At 34.9% G+C, this 15101-nt stretch overlaps 1 protein-coding gene across 1 annotated transcript in view; it reads left to right on the forward strand.

Annotated features, from left to right (window-relative positions):
- Positions 1–747: 747 nt before the first annotated feature.
- The window catches only part of DTHD1 (death domain containing 1), a 70195-nt gene continuing 55841 nt past the window's right edge, over positions 748–15101 (forward strand). Inside the window, 8 exon segments of the mRNA XM_067734624.1 lie at positions 748–1063; positions 2994–3029; positions 3032–3201; positions 3203–3482; positions 3485–3605; positions 7315–7645; positions 10241–10420; positions 11493–11737. Coding sequence (XP_067590725.1) covers positions 793–1063; positions 2994–3029; positions 3032–3201; positions 3203–3482; positions 3485–3605; positions 7315–7645; positions 10241–10420; positions 11493–11737 — 1634 coding nt within the window. The 5' untranslated portion in view covers positions 748–792.

Below are 15101 nucleotides of genomic sequence, written 5' to 3' on the forward strand. Positions count from 1 at the left end.
CCACATGTAACCATATCCAGCTTCAACAATTATTAACTTACAGCCAACCTTATTTCATCTATACACTGCTCCCACACTCCCAGCTTCTTTTGGAGCAATTCAGACAACATATTAGTTCATTCATAAGTTTTTTGTTTTTTTTTGTTTGTTTGTTTTGTTTTTTACAGTACACGGGCCTCTCACTGTTGTGGCTTCTCCCATTGCAGAGCACAGGCTCTGGATGCACAGGCTCAGCGGCCATGGCTCACGGGCCCAGCCGCTCCGCGGCATGTGGGATCTTCCCGGACCGGGGCACGAACCCGTGTCCCCTGCCTCGGCAGGTGGACTCTCAACCACTGCGCCACCATGGAAGCCCCATAAGTATTTTTGAGTTTCATATAGTTATTAGCAGTATTATTAAAAGAGTTCACCTTTGATTAATATACTCCTCATCCTACCACAGAATCCATATTTTGTTGCCTCAAAACTTGAAAAGTATATGAGGCTTCCATAGTACATCGAAAGTGTAAAACTTACATGGAAAGTGGGATTGTGTGAGGTAACTCCATCCCTGTGGTTAATCTATTCTGTACACAGTGGCACCCATGGTGCAGGAACGCCCCTCCTTTGGTCACCTAGTAACTTTTCACTGGTCAACAAGAAGCTGAATAAACTATTATGTTGCAGGAAAGTGCTTGGCTAGCTGACTTGGATCATCTCCTAGATTTTAGAAGAAAAAAACCACAGCCAAGCTTGAATTTGCTAAACCTTTAGGCTTTGCTGTTAGAAAACATCCCACCTGTGGAGCATAAAATGGATACAGAAGACATAGGCTCAGGTAAACTAGGCCAAATATTGAAGCAGATTTGGAGACAAAACCTGATGCTAAAGCAGGAGCTCCTGGGTGAAGACCATTGTGAAGGGGCTGGCGGGGGCACTTGGATAGCCACAGTGGTCTTTCTGGGTCAAGAACTCAGTGAGGCCCTTCACCAACTCTTGGAACATACTACAGGGACTCTGTGCTCCACCTAACAGCAGCTGTATGTACTGCTTGACAAAGAGAATTATTGTACCTGGAGACAAGGCAAGTATTTCCTTTATTCTTTCTCTAAGAAATATTGATTGAGTAGCCACTGTGAGAGCGCTAAGGAGCGTACAAAAACCAGGATAGAGTCTCTGTCCACAAGGGACTAACAATTTAACATGGGAAATCAGTTAAGGCAATTGCACAATAATGCAAGGGACATTGAAGCTAATTCCATTAGAGACATAAAAATGAAATGCGTTAAGTCTTCAGAAATAGGTGAGATTCCATTTTTAGAGTGGGGAATTTCACTAGCACAAATGCAGTAACTAACCTGAAGCTTAAGGAATGAATTGGATTTATGCAGCCAGAAACTGGGTACCTTAAAGAGCATTCCAGCAGAGATGTTATTAGTAGGACCCAACACTTAGAAGTAGGAAAATATAGGATTAGTGTGAGGCAGGACAAGCAGTTTTTTCATATTGGAGTATGATACTCTATTTTTAGACTTATTTGAACTTGAACCTGTTAATTGAAAAAACACTGGGAAGAATGGGATGGGATGGGATATGAAATTAGACCCCCCCACACACACGAAGTGGGGTGCAGGTTCTTGGGAATAGGGCCAGTTATGGATGCGAAATACAGCATGGCAGGAAGAACATGGTATCTGATGTCTATGATCTCAGACAACAACAAGTTACTCTAGATAAGAAGATAGGTGGCATCATCAAATCTAACTCTAAATAATGTAGTGTCAAGGCAAGGAGGCAGGTCTCATCAATCAGGAATCCAGATAACGTTAAGAAATTCAGTCTAGAGGGCAGACTGTGGACATGAGGGAAATCTGTCCAAAGGCAGCATGACCTAGAGACCATCAGCTGGATCTCATAGCCAGGAATGGAATCTCTGGAGAGAACTGAATGTGGTCCTAGGCAACACAAATGATCATTCATGGAAAATGATGATGACTCAGCTACCAGAATAGGAGTTCAAAATAAAGCATGAGTCTCAGATACAAGATAAAAAACAAGTTGTCAGAACTGGAGCCCAATGATAAGGCTAGACTAGTTAAAGGATGATTTACTGATGATTTTGAAAACACTGAGCTATAGGGCCTTAAATTACATATTCTTGAGTTCAGAGTTGAATTCTAAAGATTGCAGAGTTGCTAAGCCTGTAAGAAGCCATCAAGTGACCCCAGCTGTGAGGAGAGGAGGAATGAACAAACAGGAAAATAATAAGAAATGGGGATGGAGTGAGAGATTATATCAGATCAGATCATGGTGACGGTTTACACCAGAGCAAAGAGGCTTCACTTGGTTTATTAGTCCTTGAGTAGCCAGGTTCTAATCAGAGAATTGATATAATTAGAGCTATTTTTGAAAGATTCATTTGAAAATTTCCAGTCATCACAAGTCCAGCAGGAGAAGTAGTATAAACCTAATCCAATCATAATAGCAAACAAAGTACCCAATAAAATACAGCATCTGCATCAGCAGAAATAATGTAGCTTTGGTATGCCTGCTACCCAAGTCTCATCTGGAGAGCTCTGCTAAATTTTAGGTGAATAATTATATGTGGATCATTGATAAACTGCATAGTACATCCAAAGAAGTAAAACAATTCTCAGAATCATACCAAATGAGGAATGACTGAGGGAGATATTGGCTTCAGTTGAATGGCATCTTATGGATGGGGGTCATGATACCTTTCTGCAAATACTCAAAGCATTTTCACAAGCAAGAGGGATTAGATTTAGTCTTTTCTACTATGTTAAAAAGCAATTTATCCCCAACTTCTAGATGTGTTAAAAGAATTACAGTTGTGCAAATGACTTCTTCAGAAGGGAGGTAGGCTTAAAAGCCTAATAAGGGTCTTTGTAGATTTCTAGGGTAATTTCTCCATATTTCATTACATATCAGTGGAGAAACATAATTTGGTTTAGTTTTATATTTACTCTTTTTAATGTGTCTCTGTGTGTATGTAGAAATCATTGCATTCATAGATTGCCTCATGAAAAGAAGTAATATTTGGGGAGCACTGCTACATTTCTAAAGAAAGAAGAAAAGGAGATGTGTAATTTATGCGGCATGCATGATGAATGTACTCCACTGCAGACAATGTCCACCATTCAAGATATCAAAGCAACAGACATTGCTGCAAGAGGGGAACAAAATGTCATAGAAACAGCTTCTTGTTTCTCCCACAAATGGAGAGGAAAGTCATTACACAAACCAGGTTCAGTTAAAAAAAAAAATACATAGGAGTTCAGAACTAGTGGGAAAATAAAACAATACATCATTGAAGGGAGATGTAACAGGGCAAGAAGAGTCACAGAACAAAATGTTCCCAGATAATGCAGAAAATGAAGATGATAAACAAATAGAACACATGACTGTTGAGAACATAAATAGCAACAGGGAAGAGATGCATGACATAATCCAGACAAGAGAAAGAGAAATTCAAGAGACCTCAGAAAGCCAAAGTAAGAGATTACCACATCCTCAACAACATGTGATATCTCCAGTAAATATGTGAATAGTCCTCTTCCCAGTGATTCAGAGAGTCTAAAGCAAAAGCATAACATCATGGAAAAGGAGTGAGTAAATACAATGTGAGAGGTGCTTGTATATTCCTGCTTATATGTGTTTCTACTTGTATATAAAACAATATTTATACATGAATAAAATTTTATATATACATTTCAGATCACCAAAAGATATTACAAATCAATAATTCAGTTTAAATTACTCCCATAAAAATGTTTATGGCTGCTATTAATAATATTGTTTGTTTCTTATAGTTTCAGGAAAAATATTAAAGGTTTCTTTAAAGGAAGAAAGAATTGACTGTATAAGAAAGTAGTTAAAATGGACAATTGTCGAGAACATGGACACATTCCTAAATCACTACTCTTTAGATTATCATAAGAAAAAACTAGGAGACTGCAGAGTTCAAATATTAGAAGAGAATTTCCAAGACTCAGATTTATTTTATTTATATCCTCAAATGAATTCTCACATTTATCTGATTTATAAATCATCATAAATTCTTAACCCGTGGGTTAAGAACTCTGGGAGGGCTCATGGATAAGCTTTGGGAGGTTCCTAAAATTGAATGTATATTTTCACACCTATTTTATCTCCTTGGAGATGGTCCAGAGCTTTCACCAGATTCTCAAAGAGCCCATGACTTCGAAAAAATATGTTGAAACTGACTGATCTATTTTGTGAATTATCTCCCCTATACAAGGGGATAATAATCCATAATTGTCCAAATAAAATAAAATACTCACAAGCCATATTTTCACAGTAAAATTAAGACCCTTAGAAGGTAATGGGGAATAAAAAAAAAAAATCATTGGTTTGGGAGACAGACTTAAATTTATCTCCTGTTTTATTACTTACTAGTTCTGTGACCCTGGGCAACTTGTTTCATTTCTTAGCCCCATTTTCTTATTTATAGAAATTATTGCTGGGATTATTTGGTAAGGTCAAATGAGAAAATCACCTGAAGGGCCTAGCGCCTTGTTGTTTGGCAGATGTTCACTCTCAGCTAAATATTAGTATGTTGATTTATTTCACCCCCAACAACCCTCACGTTCTCCACTCCCACACACCGCCAAACTTCACTTATCCCGTGTCTGCTCTTTCAGAATACAATACCATTTCCAGGACAACAGAATGAATGAGTCTATGATCTCAGGCACGTCATTTTGCGCGCTTTGACCTTAGTTGTCTCATCTATAAAATGAAGAGGTTGAGCTGGTTTAGCTGTAAGGTTTCCTGCATGTCTGAAAATCTAATGAATTCTATAGGTGTCATAGGAGTAATATTTAACCCGTGAAAGACCCCCCCCCCGGTGTGAAAGGCTTACTGCCCCTGCAAAACAACTATGAAAGTAGTCAATATGCGGTTGCCCATTTCGCTTGAGAAAAACATTAACACTTCATATCCTCACATTCAGAAATGACTCAAAGCATCAACTAATGAGTCATTGCTGAACCACTCCCTCTAACACCTCCTTTAGGTGTTTCCTAGTTAGTGATTTCCTCTTTGTGGCATGAAAACCAATTTTGCTTGGCTTGCATGTTTCAGAAGATGACTACTCATTGCAATTCCTCAGGCTAGGAAGCCATCATGCCACAAGAAAGATGAGAGTCATAAATAAAACCTAGCTCACAATCTGTCGTGATTCCTCCCGGGAGAGTGTTTTGAAAAAAGCCTATCTCTTCCAGGGTAGTTGTCTTAGTGTATACAAAGGGAAACGACACTAGAATAAACCAATGTGATTATTTTAGTGGCTGGACTAGATCTATTTGATTAGGTCTAGGGGAAATGGAAGCATTTACAGGGCCCCTTGCCCTACTTCATCTGTCAGTCTTTTGCAAGAAGAGTGTATTGAGTTGGGTTTCCAGGGCACAAAAGAGAGTCGTTTTTGAAGTTATACAAGACTGGATCTGTAGTATTCCCCCAGCCTGAGAGCAAGAGACCAAGAGAGTGAGAGTAAGACCAAAAGGAAGGAAGGAAGGGAGGGAGAGAGGGAGGGAGGAAGGAGGAAAGGAGGGAGGAAGGAAGGACAGAAGAAATTGAGGGGAAACATATATAATGCAAAAGACGTAAACACACATCCTACTGACTGCAATTTGTGGCTTTTATTTGGATTCAGATAAAAGAAACTAATTAAAAACAACAATGGGAAATTTGAACACTGTCTATTTTATGATATTAAAGATTTAAATTAATTTATGAATAAAGTAATGCTATGATGATTTAGAAAAAGACTGGATCATTGTATCCTATATTAAACAATGTATCTAATTTTCTGAAATACCTTTATCACCATGATCAGAGAAGACTCAAACAGACCCATGTGCTGGAAAATTTTCTATTCCTTTTAACTTTATGGGTTCAGAATTGTAAATATAAATAAATAACCCTCCCTGAAATTTCAACAAATTTTCTAGATTTCTGCGTTAAGGGGCACTATAGCATTCAATTTACTAATTGAAAAATAATTAAAAGCTGATTATTCTAGAACTTGATATTAATGCTGCATTTTATAAAGATCCTCTTATTTCTCTTTGACATTGTTTATATTTCAATCATTTCACTGGTATGAAATGAGAAATAGCGAGAAGAGAGGAAATGCAAGCTGGTAGTTTTAACATAGAGAGCTAACATTTATTGAACACTCATTTATGTTAACCCACTACTGTAAGAGGTTGACATATTTTATCTCATTCAATCCTCACATTATTGTGAATCTGGTATTCATTTCAGTTTGTAATGGATAAAGAAACCAGTGTTTTGGAATGATTTGAGGAAGTATGATATTATATTAGAAAGTTTGGGCTTTTGTGTTAAAGATAGATGGACTCATTTATTGATTCTACAACTTACCATCTGTGTGATCCTCAGCAAGTTAAAATTTCTAAACTTCAGTTTCTTTATCTGTAAAATAGTAATGATAGTAGTACCTGCCCATGGGTGAGTAGTACCTCATACCCATGGTGTGAGGATTTGAATGAAATAATGTATAGCCTAAAACCTGGTACATAGAAAGAGCTAAAATATTAGCTATTTTAATAATAATAGTTGATGTTAAAGGTCAAACAAATAGTAAGTGACTGATCTCAAAACTGAATTCAAATCTATAAGACTCTAAAATCTTAGGCAAAGGTGATGGTACAAAAAGCAAGAGTAAAACCAATTGTCAAAATCAGTTTTTGGATTCATTCTTTGAGGACTGTAAATATTCTGTTTCTATTTACTTTGATTAAACATACATTCACAGTACTTTTGTACCTTTCTCTATTTTTCTTAAAAATGTAATAAACAATTCCAGTACCATATCTATACCTTTCCTCAAAATTTAGAAGACTATTCAGGCACTAGTACTTGGTTTATCAAGAAGCTTCAGCAATCTTCAGATTTATATTTGAAGTGAATAAAACAGGAATGAATCGTCTGCTTAAATAATAATAGTAGTAACAATAGTAACAATAGCTTAATATATATAGTACTTTCTAAGTGCCAGGCACGGCTTTTTAATTACTTACTGTATAATAGTTCATTTAATTCTCAGTCTTCCTATGAGATAGGTATTATTTTATCATTATTTTACAGTTGAGGAAACTGAGGCATAGAGAGGTTAAGTGTCTTGCCCAAGGTCACAGAGTTACTAAGTGGGAGAGCAGGGATTCATACCATGACAACGTGTCTCTAGAGCTTGTGCTCTTAGGCATTTCACTATACAGTCTATAAATCAAATATTTGAAAAAATGATGTCCTTTTTTTCCCCTGCAGGTATCTTGATGTGCTGAGTGATGATACTGTCACCCAAGTGTCTTGTTATATTACAGCACCATCCTATGTTCTACAACATCTAGAATGCCGGATAATTAATAACATGAGTTCTTTAATAGTGAGTGATAATGAAGAATTGGTCAGCAACGTTATCACTGTAGAGTGCTCAGATATGGAAAAGAGAATTCCATTTCCAATATGCATTGCAATTCCATTTACTGAACGTTACAGGGGAAATTACAGAGACATCATGGTGAAAGTGTCTGATGTAGACCTTCAATCAAGTTACCTGACTCCAAATTCACTGGAAGGAATGAGAGGAAGTTACAAGGTTGGTAAATCCTTGACTACACATACATTTGCTGTTTGACTTCTAACTATTACTCAGACTACCAGATCATAGTACAGATACAATTACTCCGTTGGTATAAAATGGAAGGGTTGATAAGATTTATGCCGGTGAATTCATGTGTTTTTGTTTTGTTTTGTTTTGTTTTGCTATCCATAAAGATAAAAGAGCAGAGCTTATTGGTCAAATTTGGGAGTGAAGAACTTGAGTCTAGGACCCAGCAAGTGTTATATTTTTGCCTGGGAAACAAAGCCAACATCATGGTTTAATTAGCTTTACACCTTAGACTAGCTTTAGACTAACATTTCTAATGGGATGGACCTCTGTCTAAATTTAAGAATTCTAGGATCCCCAGATGACGTTAGCTTTATTTTTATCATTCATGGGTTGGAAAAATATGTAAAAACAACAATTTGTGTGTGTGTGTGTGTGTGTGTATGCCTTGAGACAGTTATTAAGTCTAGTTATTAGTCTGTACATGGAAAACAGTATATGTGGTAGTTAGGATGTGGGTTGTCGCGGAAGATTGGCTGGGTCTGAAGTTTGGTTCCTACACTTTCCTGATATGTGAACTTGAGTAAATTATGTAACCTTGATATGACTCAATTATTTTCATCTAAAAAATGAATACAATAATAGTGTCTACCTGATAGGGTAATAAGAATTAAATGAGAAAAAACACTTAAGAAGATAAAAGGATGTCTATAAACACATGTTAGTAGTTAATAAATTATCTTTTTCATGGTAAACTTTCTTATAATAACTCTCAAGCCATCCATGGTGACAAGTTCATATGTTTTGAAGAAAGAATATATACATAATTATCAAACTTAGCATAGAGTTGATGGGAGTTAAAGTTTAAGGTTCTTCTGTGGATCACTGAACTTATTTTTAAATAATTAAAATATTTGTCTTTTCAGCTTTATATAAGTTTTCATCTTTATATCATTATTTGAAGAAGAGGGCAGGGAATAAATATTTAAAAAAAAAAGCCACACATGCAAACAATTCTTTTTAATTTATCTCTTCTGATTTGGGTCTTTTCTGAGTTACAAACAATGTTATACAGTTGAATATGAAAACTAAGCCTGTTCTAATTATGCCAATTCATGCAACGAAAACATTTTATATTTAGTCTAGGAAGTCTGTAAGTATAATAGTCTAGTTATCATTGCCCTTACGTGTGGCTTTTTAATCTTGACCCATCTGTGTGACTATCATAATAAAAACAAAAACAGTTCATAGCACATATGCTTTTCACCAAATGGGTATACAAGATGATTAGCAAATAGAAAATGCAAAAGAAAAAAATAAGAGAGCCAAAGTCTACTGAAAAAAATAAAAGCATATACTTTTCTTTCATAGTTTTCTAATGGTTGTTATCCCTATATTTAGCTCAAGAAAATTTAAACTCTAGGTTCCTTCCAAATTTTTATGTGGTTCATACAACATTTAAGAATTCTAATTCTGGAGTCAGACAAACCATCATCAGAGTTCTGCTCTTGACACTCCCCTGCTTAAAAACCCTTCCATTTCCCCAGAACCTACCAAATGTACTCTAACTGCATGGCAACCATAATGAGTTCCCAGAAAACCTTTCTTTCTTACCTCTCACCATTTTCCCTCTGGCCAATTAAGAACATCCATCATGCCCTGAATTTTCCCAACAATGGATTCATGACAAGATATTGTGAAATCTCTTCCTTAATCAGTTTTCAAATGATAGATTATTTTCCATTGTTACTGTCCCTGAAATGTTTGTGTGTGTGTCTTCATGAATATCCTCTCATGCCTGGGTGGAGCCCAGCTGATGTTTAGGGAAGCATGAATAGACCAGATTACTTCTAAGTCTTCCTCTTCATTTTAAGCTTTGGTGATTATATGAGTAGATAATTTTGTTTTCATTTATGTACTCAATTCCTTTTTTGTGATAAAAAAGCTTGAATATGTCCCTGCATATATGCATTCCAAATTTAAATGTCACTATATAAAAAAGAAACACAAATGTGTCTCTTTGCAATCATCTGCTCCCCCTGCATGGAAGAGAGAAATAGAGAAAATGACTTTATCAAGAGATTGTGAATTGTCAGCAGGAAGAATTTGCTGATAGTATAAGTGCTGTAGGATTTGTGTAAACTACCCAAATGATGAAATTTTTCAGTCCTTGGAATTCCTAAAACATTGTTAAATCTTCTGGATAAAGGGCAATATTTAAAGTCCAAGTCCAGGATAGGATTCCAAATATAATTAATATTTGTGAAAACACTAAATGTGATTACCCATTATCCGTTTACCTTTTGTGGGGAATAATTTAAATTTAAAAATACATTTATTTCTCTCTTTTCTATCATGTAGTTCAAATTTGAGAAACTCCTAGTATCTACTTCTACTTGATCTCATGAAAGGACCATCCATTTGGGGTTAATGAAGTAATTCTCAAATGTGGGATATTACAGGGACAGCATATAGTTGTTGTTTTTTCCCATAGCCAGAGAATATGTACAGCATGTACTTCCAGAGCAATGCACTATTAATGTCCTTTAATGTCATTGTCTTAATGTCCTTAAATCCACACAGGTGACCTGTGCTGAAGTGAAAGTTTATAAGTTGGGTATCTTTTCTGTTGTGTCTTGTTTAAAGAAAGAGTCCTTGACAGTAACAAAGAAAGGCCTTACTCTTAAGCCAAGCATGGATTCTCAAATATCCTTAAATTACCCTCCAGGAGTTTTCAGCTCACCAGTACTTGTACAATTAAAGGTAAATATTAAAAACTGGTGAGTTTCTTCTCCTAGATTTTGTGGGTCATCTAACGTCATCCAAACAGGATTGAGAAGATACAAATATTTAATATAACAGTAAATGAATTCTTATACTTTTAATAACCTAACTTACAGTGTCATCATTGATATAGTGATGATTTGGAGCATATTAAATCTCATTCCAAAATAAATCCCTGCCTTATTTTAAAGCTTTTTATAGCTAATTTTTTGTGTTGTTTTATTTATGATATTTGTTGACAAAAACAAATGTTGAGTATCTATGATAGAATTAATGCCAGACATTGGGACTTTCGTATGATTCAAGCTTTCCACCTGAGAGGATGGTTAAAAGAAAGGTTAATCAATTAAAATACTTATGATTGTAAATATTTGGTTATATTTAATTATTAAACAGTACTTTTCTGGGATGAGAATTTAATACATACAAACATTATTTACAAGGTGTACAATGACATATCAATGTACATTTTAGAAGACATATTTCCTCAATATTTCCTTCTAGCCTAACTCTCCCTCATGCTCTCCTAGTTTCTCCCAGTTGTTACCATAAGTGGTAAGCAAAGAAGAAAAGTTAGGAAGAAATCATATTATGTACAATTTATTCAAGAATATTTTCCATAAACTTTGAAATTTTGGAATCATGTTAGCTATTTTTATCAGCCATTCTTATGTGAGAGGAAACAAATAAATATAGTCTTGTTTTTCTAGTTTCTGAAGATCACTTGATCTAACAATAGTTCTAATTAGAAATTATATAAAATGTCTATTTTGTTTTCTAGGTCATTTTTTGCCTACAGTTAAGAGTGTTTCTCAGTTATTTATAACATAGAGCAAGGAACCTAGATTTCAGAAAGACTTTGCAAAAAGAAGACCAAATCCTGTGATCTTTTATAAATTAATATAGTGTAGATTCCAGCTAACAATGTAGAGAAAAATGTATAAAACTATGTTCTATTAAGTTTTCAGGAAATTGACTTAGAAATGTGCTGATACTTTGTATCTTCTGCTATTAAAATATAGGAATATATATCTATTTTTTCTTTGTATAGGTTCAACCAATTGACCCATCTCTGGTGGCATATTTAAAAACTCAGCAAGATACTTCCTACTCAGTACTATCCACAAGCCCTCTGATTCATGTTCAGCACCCATCAACACATCTTTTCCAGAAGCCAATCACTGTACTCCTACCTTGCTCTACACACCCTGATAAAAAAAATCTTGGGTCTGAGATAGATCATAAAAGAACAGCTAGTGCCACAACAAACAGAATCATACCTTTATACCTCAACTGGTGAGTTAGACCCTAATGTCTCTAGTTGACTTAATGGTAAACAAAGAAACTTAAATGATTTAAAGTATAATCAGATGTATTTAAATATCGGTATTGAAATATGATGAAATATTTTTAATATGGAAATAAAATGTTGTGTATCCAGAACGGTAATGATTTTAGCTGTAACAGGTTCACAAGTATGCTATGTGAAAAGACTGACACAAAAGAGATAAAATCAATCCTTATTTTCAAAAAATTTATGATATGGTTAATTACAAAGATGTGATATGATGATTGTAATTTCTATGTTTAAGAGCATTCCGTTGATGTGGGAAAAGATTAACCTGATCTTTTAAAAAATAAATTAAATTTGAGTCTCTCTCTCTATATTTATTTATTTATTTATTTATTTATTTATTTATTTATTTATTTATTTATTTTTGGTATGCGCCTCTCACTGTTGTGGCCTCTCCCATTGCGGAGCACAGGCTCCGGACGCTCAGGCTCAGGGGCCGTGGCTCATGGGCCCAGCCGCTCCACGGCATGTGGGATTTTCCCAGACCGGGGCATGAACCTGTGTCCCCTGCATCGGCAGGCAGTAAATTTGAGTCTATATTTGCCATATAGGCAGTTTCCTTTCTCTCCTAATTTTTATAATTCAAAAAAATCCCCACAAATAAGACTAATATACATATTGAGTTACCAGCCAGAAATGAAATCAGAAATGAGATGTTAACAACAAATAGGATACACTGAATAATAGTAATCCTGATCTTATTTTCTGCCCTTTCATTTAATACTTACTTTTTTTTCCTAATAAGAAATGTAGAAGGGGACCTTTCTATTCTTTGGTACTGAAGGGAATTTTTTTTTCTTTGAAAAAACATCAGAGGGAGAAACAAGTTCAGAAAGAAATAAAAATTATTATTAATTGAGAAGTTACTATTTGCCAGGTTCCTTATGTACATTATCTCATCCAATCTCCCCACCACCCTACCTTCATTTTATCAGTGAGAAGTCTGAAACTCAATGAGATTAAGAACTTGTACAGTTATCCCCAGGTTCCACATCTGAGGATTCAACCTACTGTGGGTTGATAATATTTTTTAAAAATTCTAGCAAGTTCCCGACAGCAAAACTTGAATTTGCCATGCACTGGCAACTATTTACATACCATTTACATTGTATTAAGTATTGTAAGTAATCTTGAGATGATTAAAGTATATGGGAAGATGTGCGTAGGTTATATGCAAAGACTACGCCATTTTACATAAGAGACTTGAGCATCCACAGATTTTGGTACCTCTGGGGGTCCTAGAATCAATCTCTTGCATCTGGATACCAGGGAAGGACTGTACGTGAGAAGTGTGCAAGCTTGGTCTGGACTCAACATATCTCTATTCCTAATCATGACTCTATGTAGCCATCATCTATTTAGTTTGAGGCTGCAAGACTAGAAATAGAGAAGTGGATTATTTGCTCTTTACCACTGTTTCTAATTTAGGAAGCTGACAATAGTAGAACATTGGGTTGTGGCTAGGAGATGAAGTTAAACTTTCCCTAGTATTAGGTAAGTGAGAGAGAACACAGAAATATAGACATGATCCATTTGTACCTGCTTTTGCTACTTGGGATATATATATATATCTCCCAATTGGCACTGAGTTAATCCATGTTCCTGTATATCATGGTAAGGTAAGATTTAAAACCGGAAATATCCTGGAGCTTCCTATTTAAATGTATTAGTCTAACAGATTAAGACATTCTCTTTCAAAAGCCCCTAAAATATATAGAAATATGTACTTCATATACACATACATTTTATATGTAATATACATATATATATTAAAGATGAGAGCTTTACTCTAAAAATTTATTCTGACTGGTCACCTATTGCTAGAATCTAGTATTTCTACTGTCTATAGAGTAGATTGCAAAGGATTAATAAAAATAATTTGTGCCTGACATGTACTTTACATCATAAAACAAATCAGTTCTATTTCACAGAAAGATAATAGAAAACCAATTTGCCTGTCCCTGATTGTTGATCCCATAGTCTATATATACCAATGAGAATAAAAATGTATCCCTGTAATACACAGATATCATTTGTGGAAGTGACTAGATCAGTGTTTCTTTGCCTCTCCTTTGCTGTATTTCCATATCCCTCAGAAACAACAGGGCAGAATGTGGAAAGAAATTAGAGGCAGTGTATTGCATTGTCAAAAATGTAATTGCCAAAAGTATAGGGATAATGATAGAGGGAATAAGATCTCTAAAAGATATGCATGCTGAGTGTGGCACATTTTCATACATTTAGTCGACTCAAAGCATTGTAAATCCAATCAGCACAGATAGGAGAAGGTTACACCTTCATCCAGAGAAATTATACTCAGTAAAAATGACTAGACACTGAAAATTGGTTTAGAAATTGTGCATATGGATCTGCCCTCTAGATCTAAGAAAGAGATTCAAACAGCAACCAAATTGAAAGTGGGCAGAAAAATATTTTCAAGGATAAGAAAAAACCCAAGTCCTCCATGATGTCTTAAGGAAAAAAAAAAAATCAATACCAATCAGTACCAAGACTTCAAAAGAAGAACAAAAATAACAAAAAACAAACTATAGAAATAAGGAAAGAGAATGTCATCCTGACATTTCACAGTAATTTGAATAATGAGAATTACAGTTACCTGGAGGATTTTATAGAAATCTATTTGTAAGTTTAAGTAGTATTCAATAAGCAAAATTTCTAAGAAACAGAAAGCCATCAGGATAGACCAGGAAAAGAATGAAGAACAACAGGATGAGATACAAAGATAAAAAGCTCAGATGAAAAGTCACCAAGGTATGATAAGGACTCATCTGAAGTGATGTAACCTAATAATTATAAGTACCATTGAAAGAGACCAAAACAATCATACAAGAAGCAACAATCAAAGGCATGAAAATGTGATTTTCTGATGTTGATTAAAACCTTGAGTTAGAAAGTGTTGATTTCAAAATTTAGGAAAAAAAACCCTATACTTAGATAAAACATGGCAAATTGAAATGTACATTTAAATAAAACATAATTCTATAAGCATCCATTCAGCACAAACAGATTAAGAAGGAATAAAATCAGTCTAGACCTAGGCTCATTCTTTGCAGCATGAAATATCAAGGAAAAATGGACTAAAGCCTTCAAAGATTTGAAGGGAAGATGTTGTGGAATTAGGGTTTTCACCTAACAAACAAGTTTTTTTGTTTTTTAATACAAGGGCTCACAAAATGTACTACTCACTTGTTCTTAATAAAATAAATAAATAGATAAAATTAATGAGCTAAGGATAAAATAAAATTTAAGAAATCAAGAATAGGAGAGTAATTCTTATTTTCAAAT

This window comes from Pseudorca crassidens, chromosome 4 (assembly GCF_039906515.1).
Source record: "Pseudorca crassidens isolate mPseCra1 chromosome 4, mPseCra1.hap1, whole genome shotgun sequence".
Taxonomy (NCBI): domain Eukaryota; kingdom Metazoa; phylum Chordata; class Mammalia; order Artiodactyla; family Delphinidae; genus Pseudorca; species Pseudorca crassidens.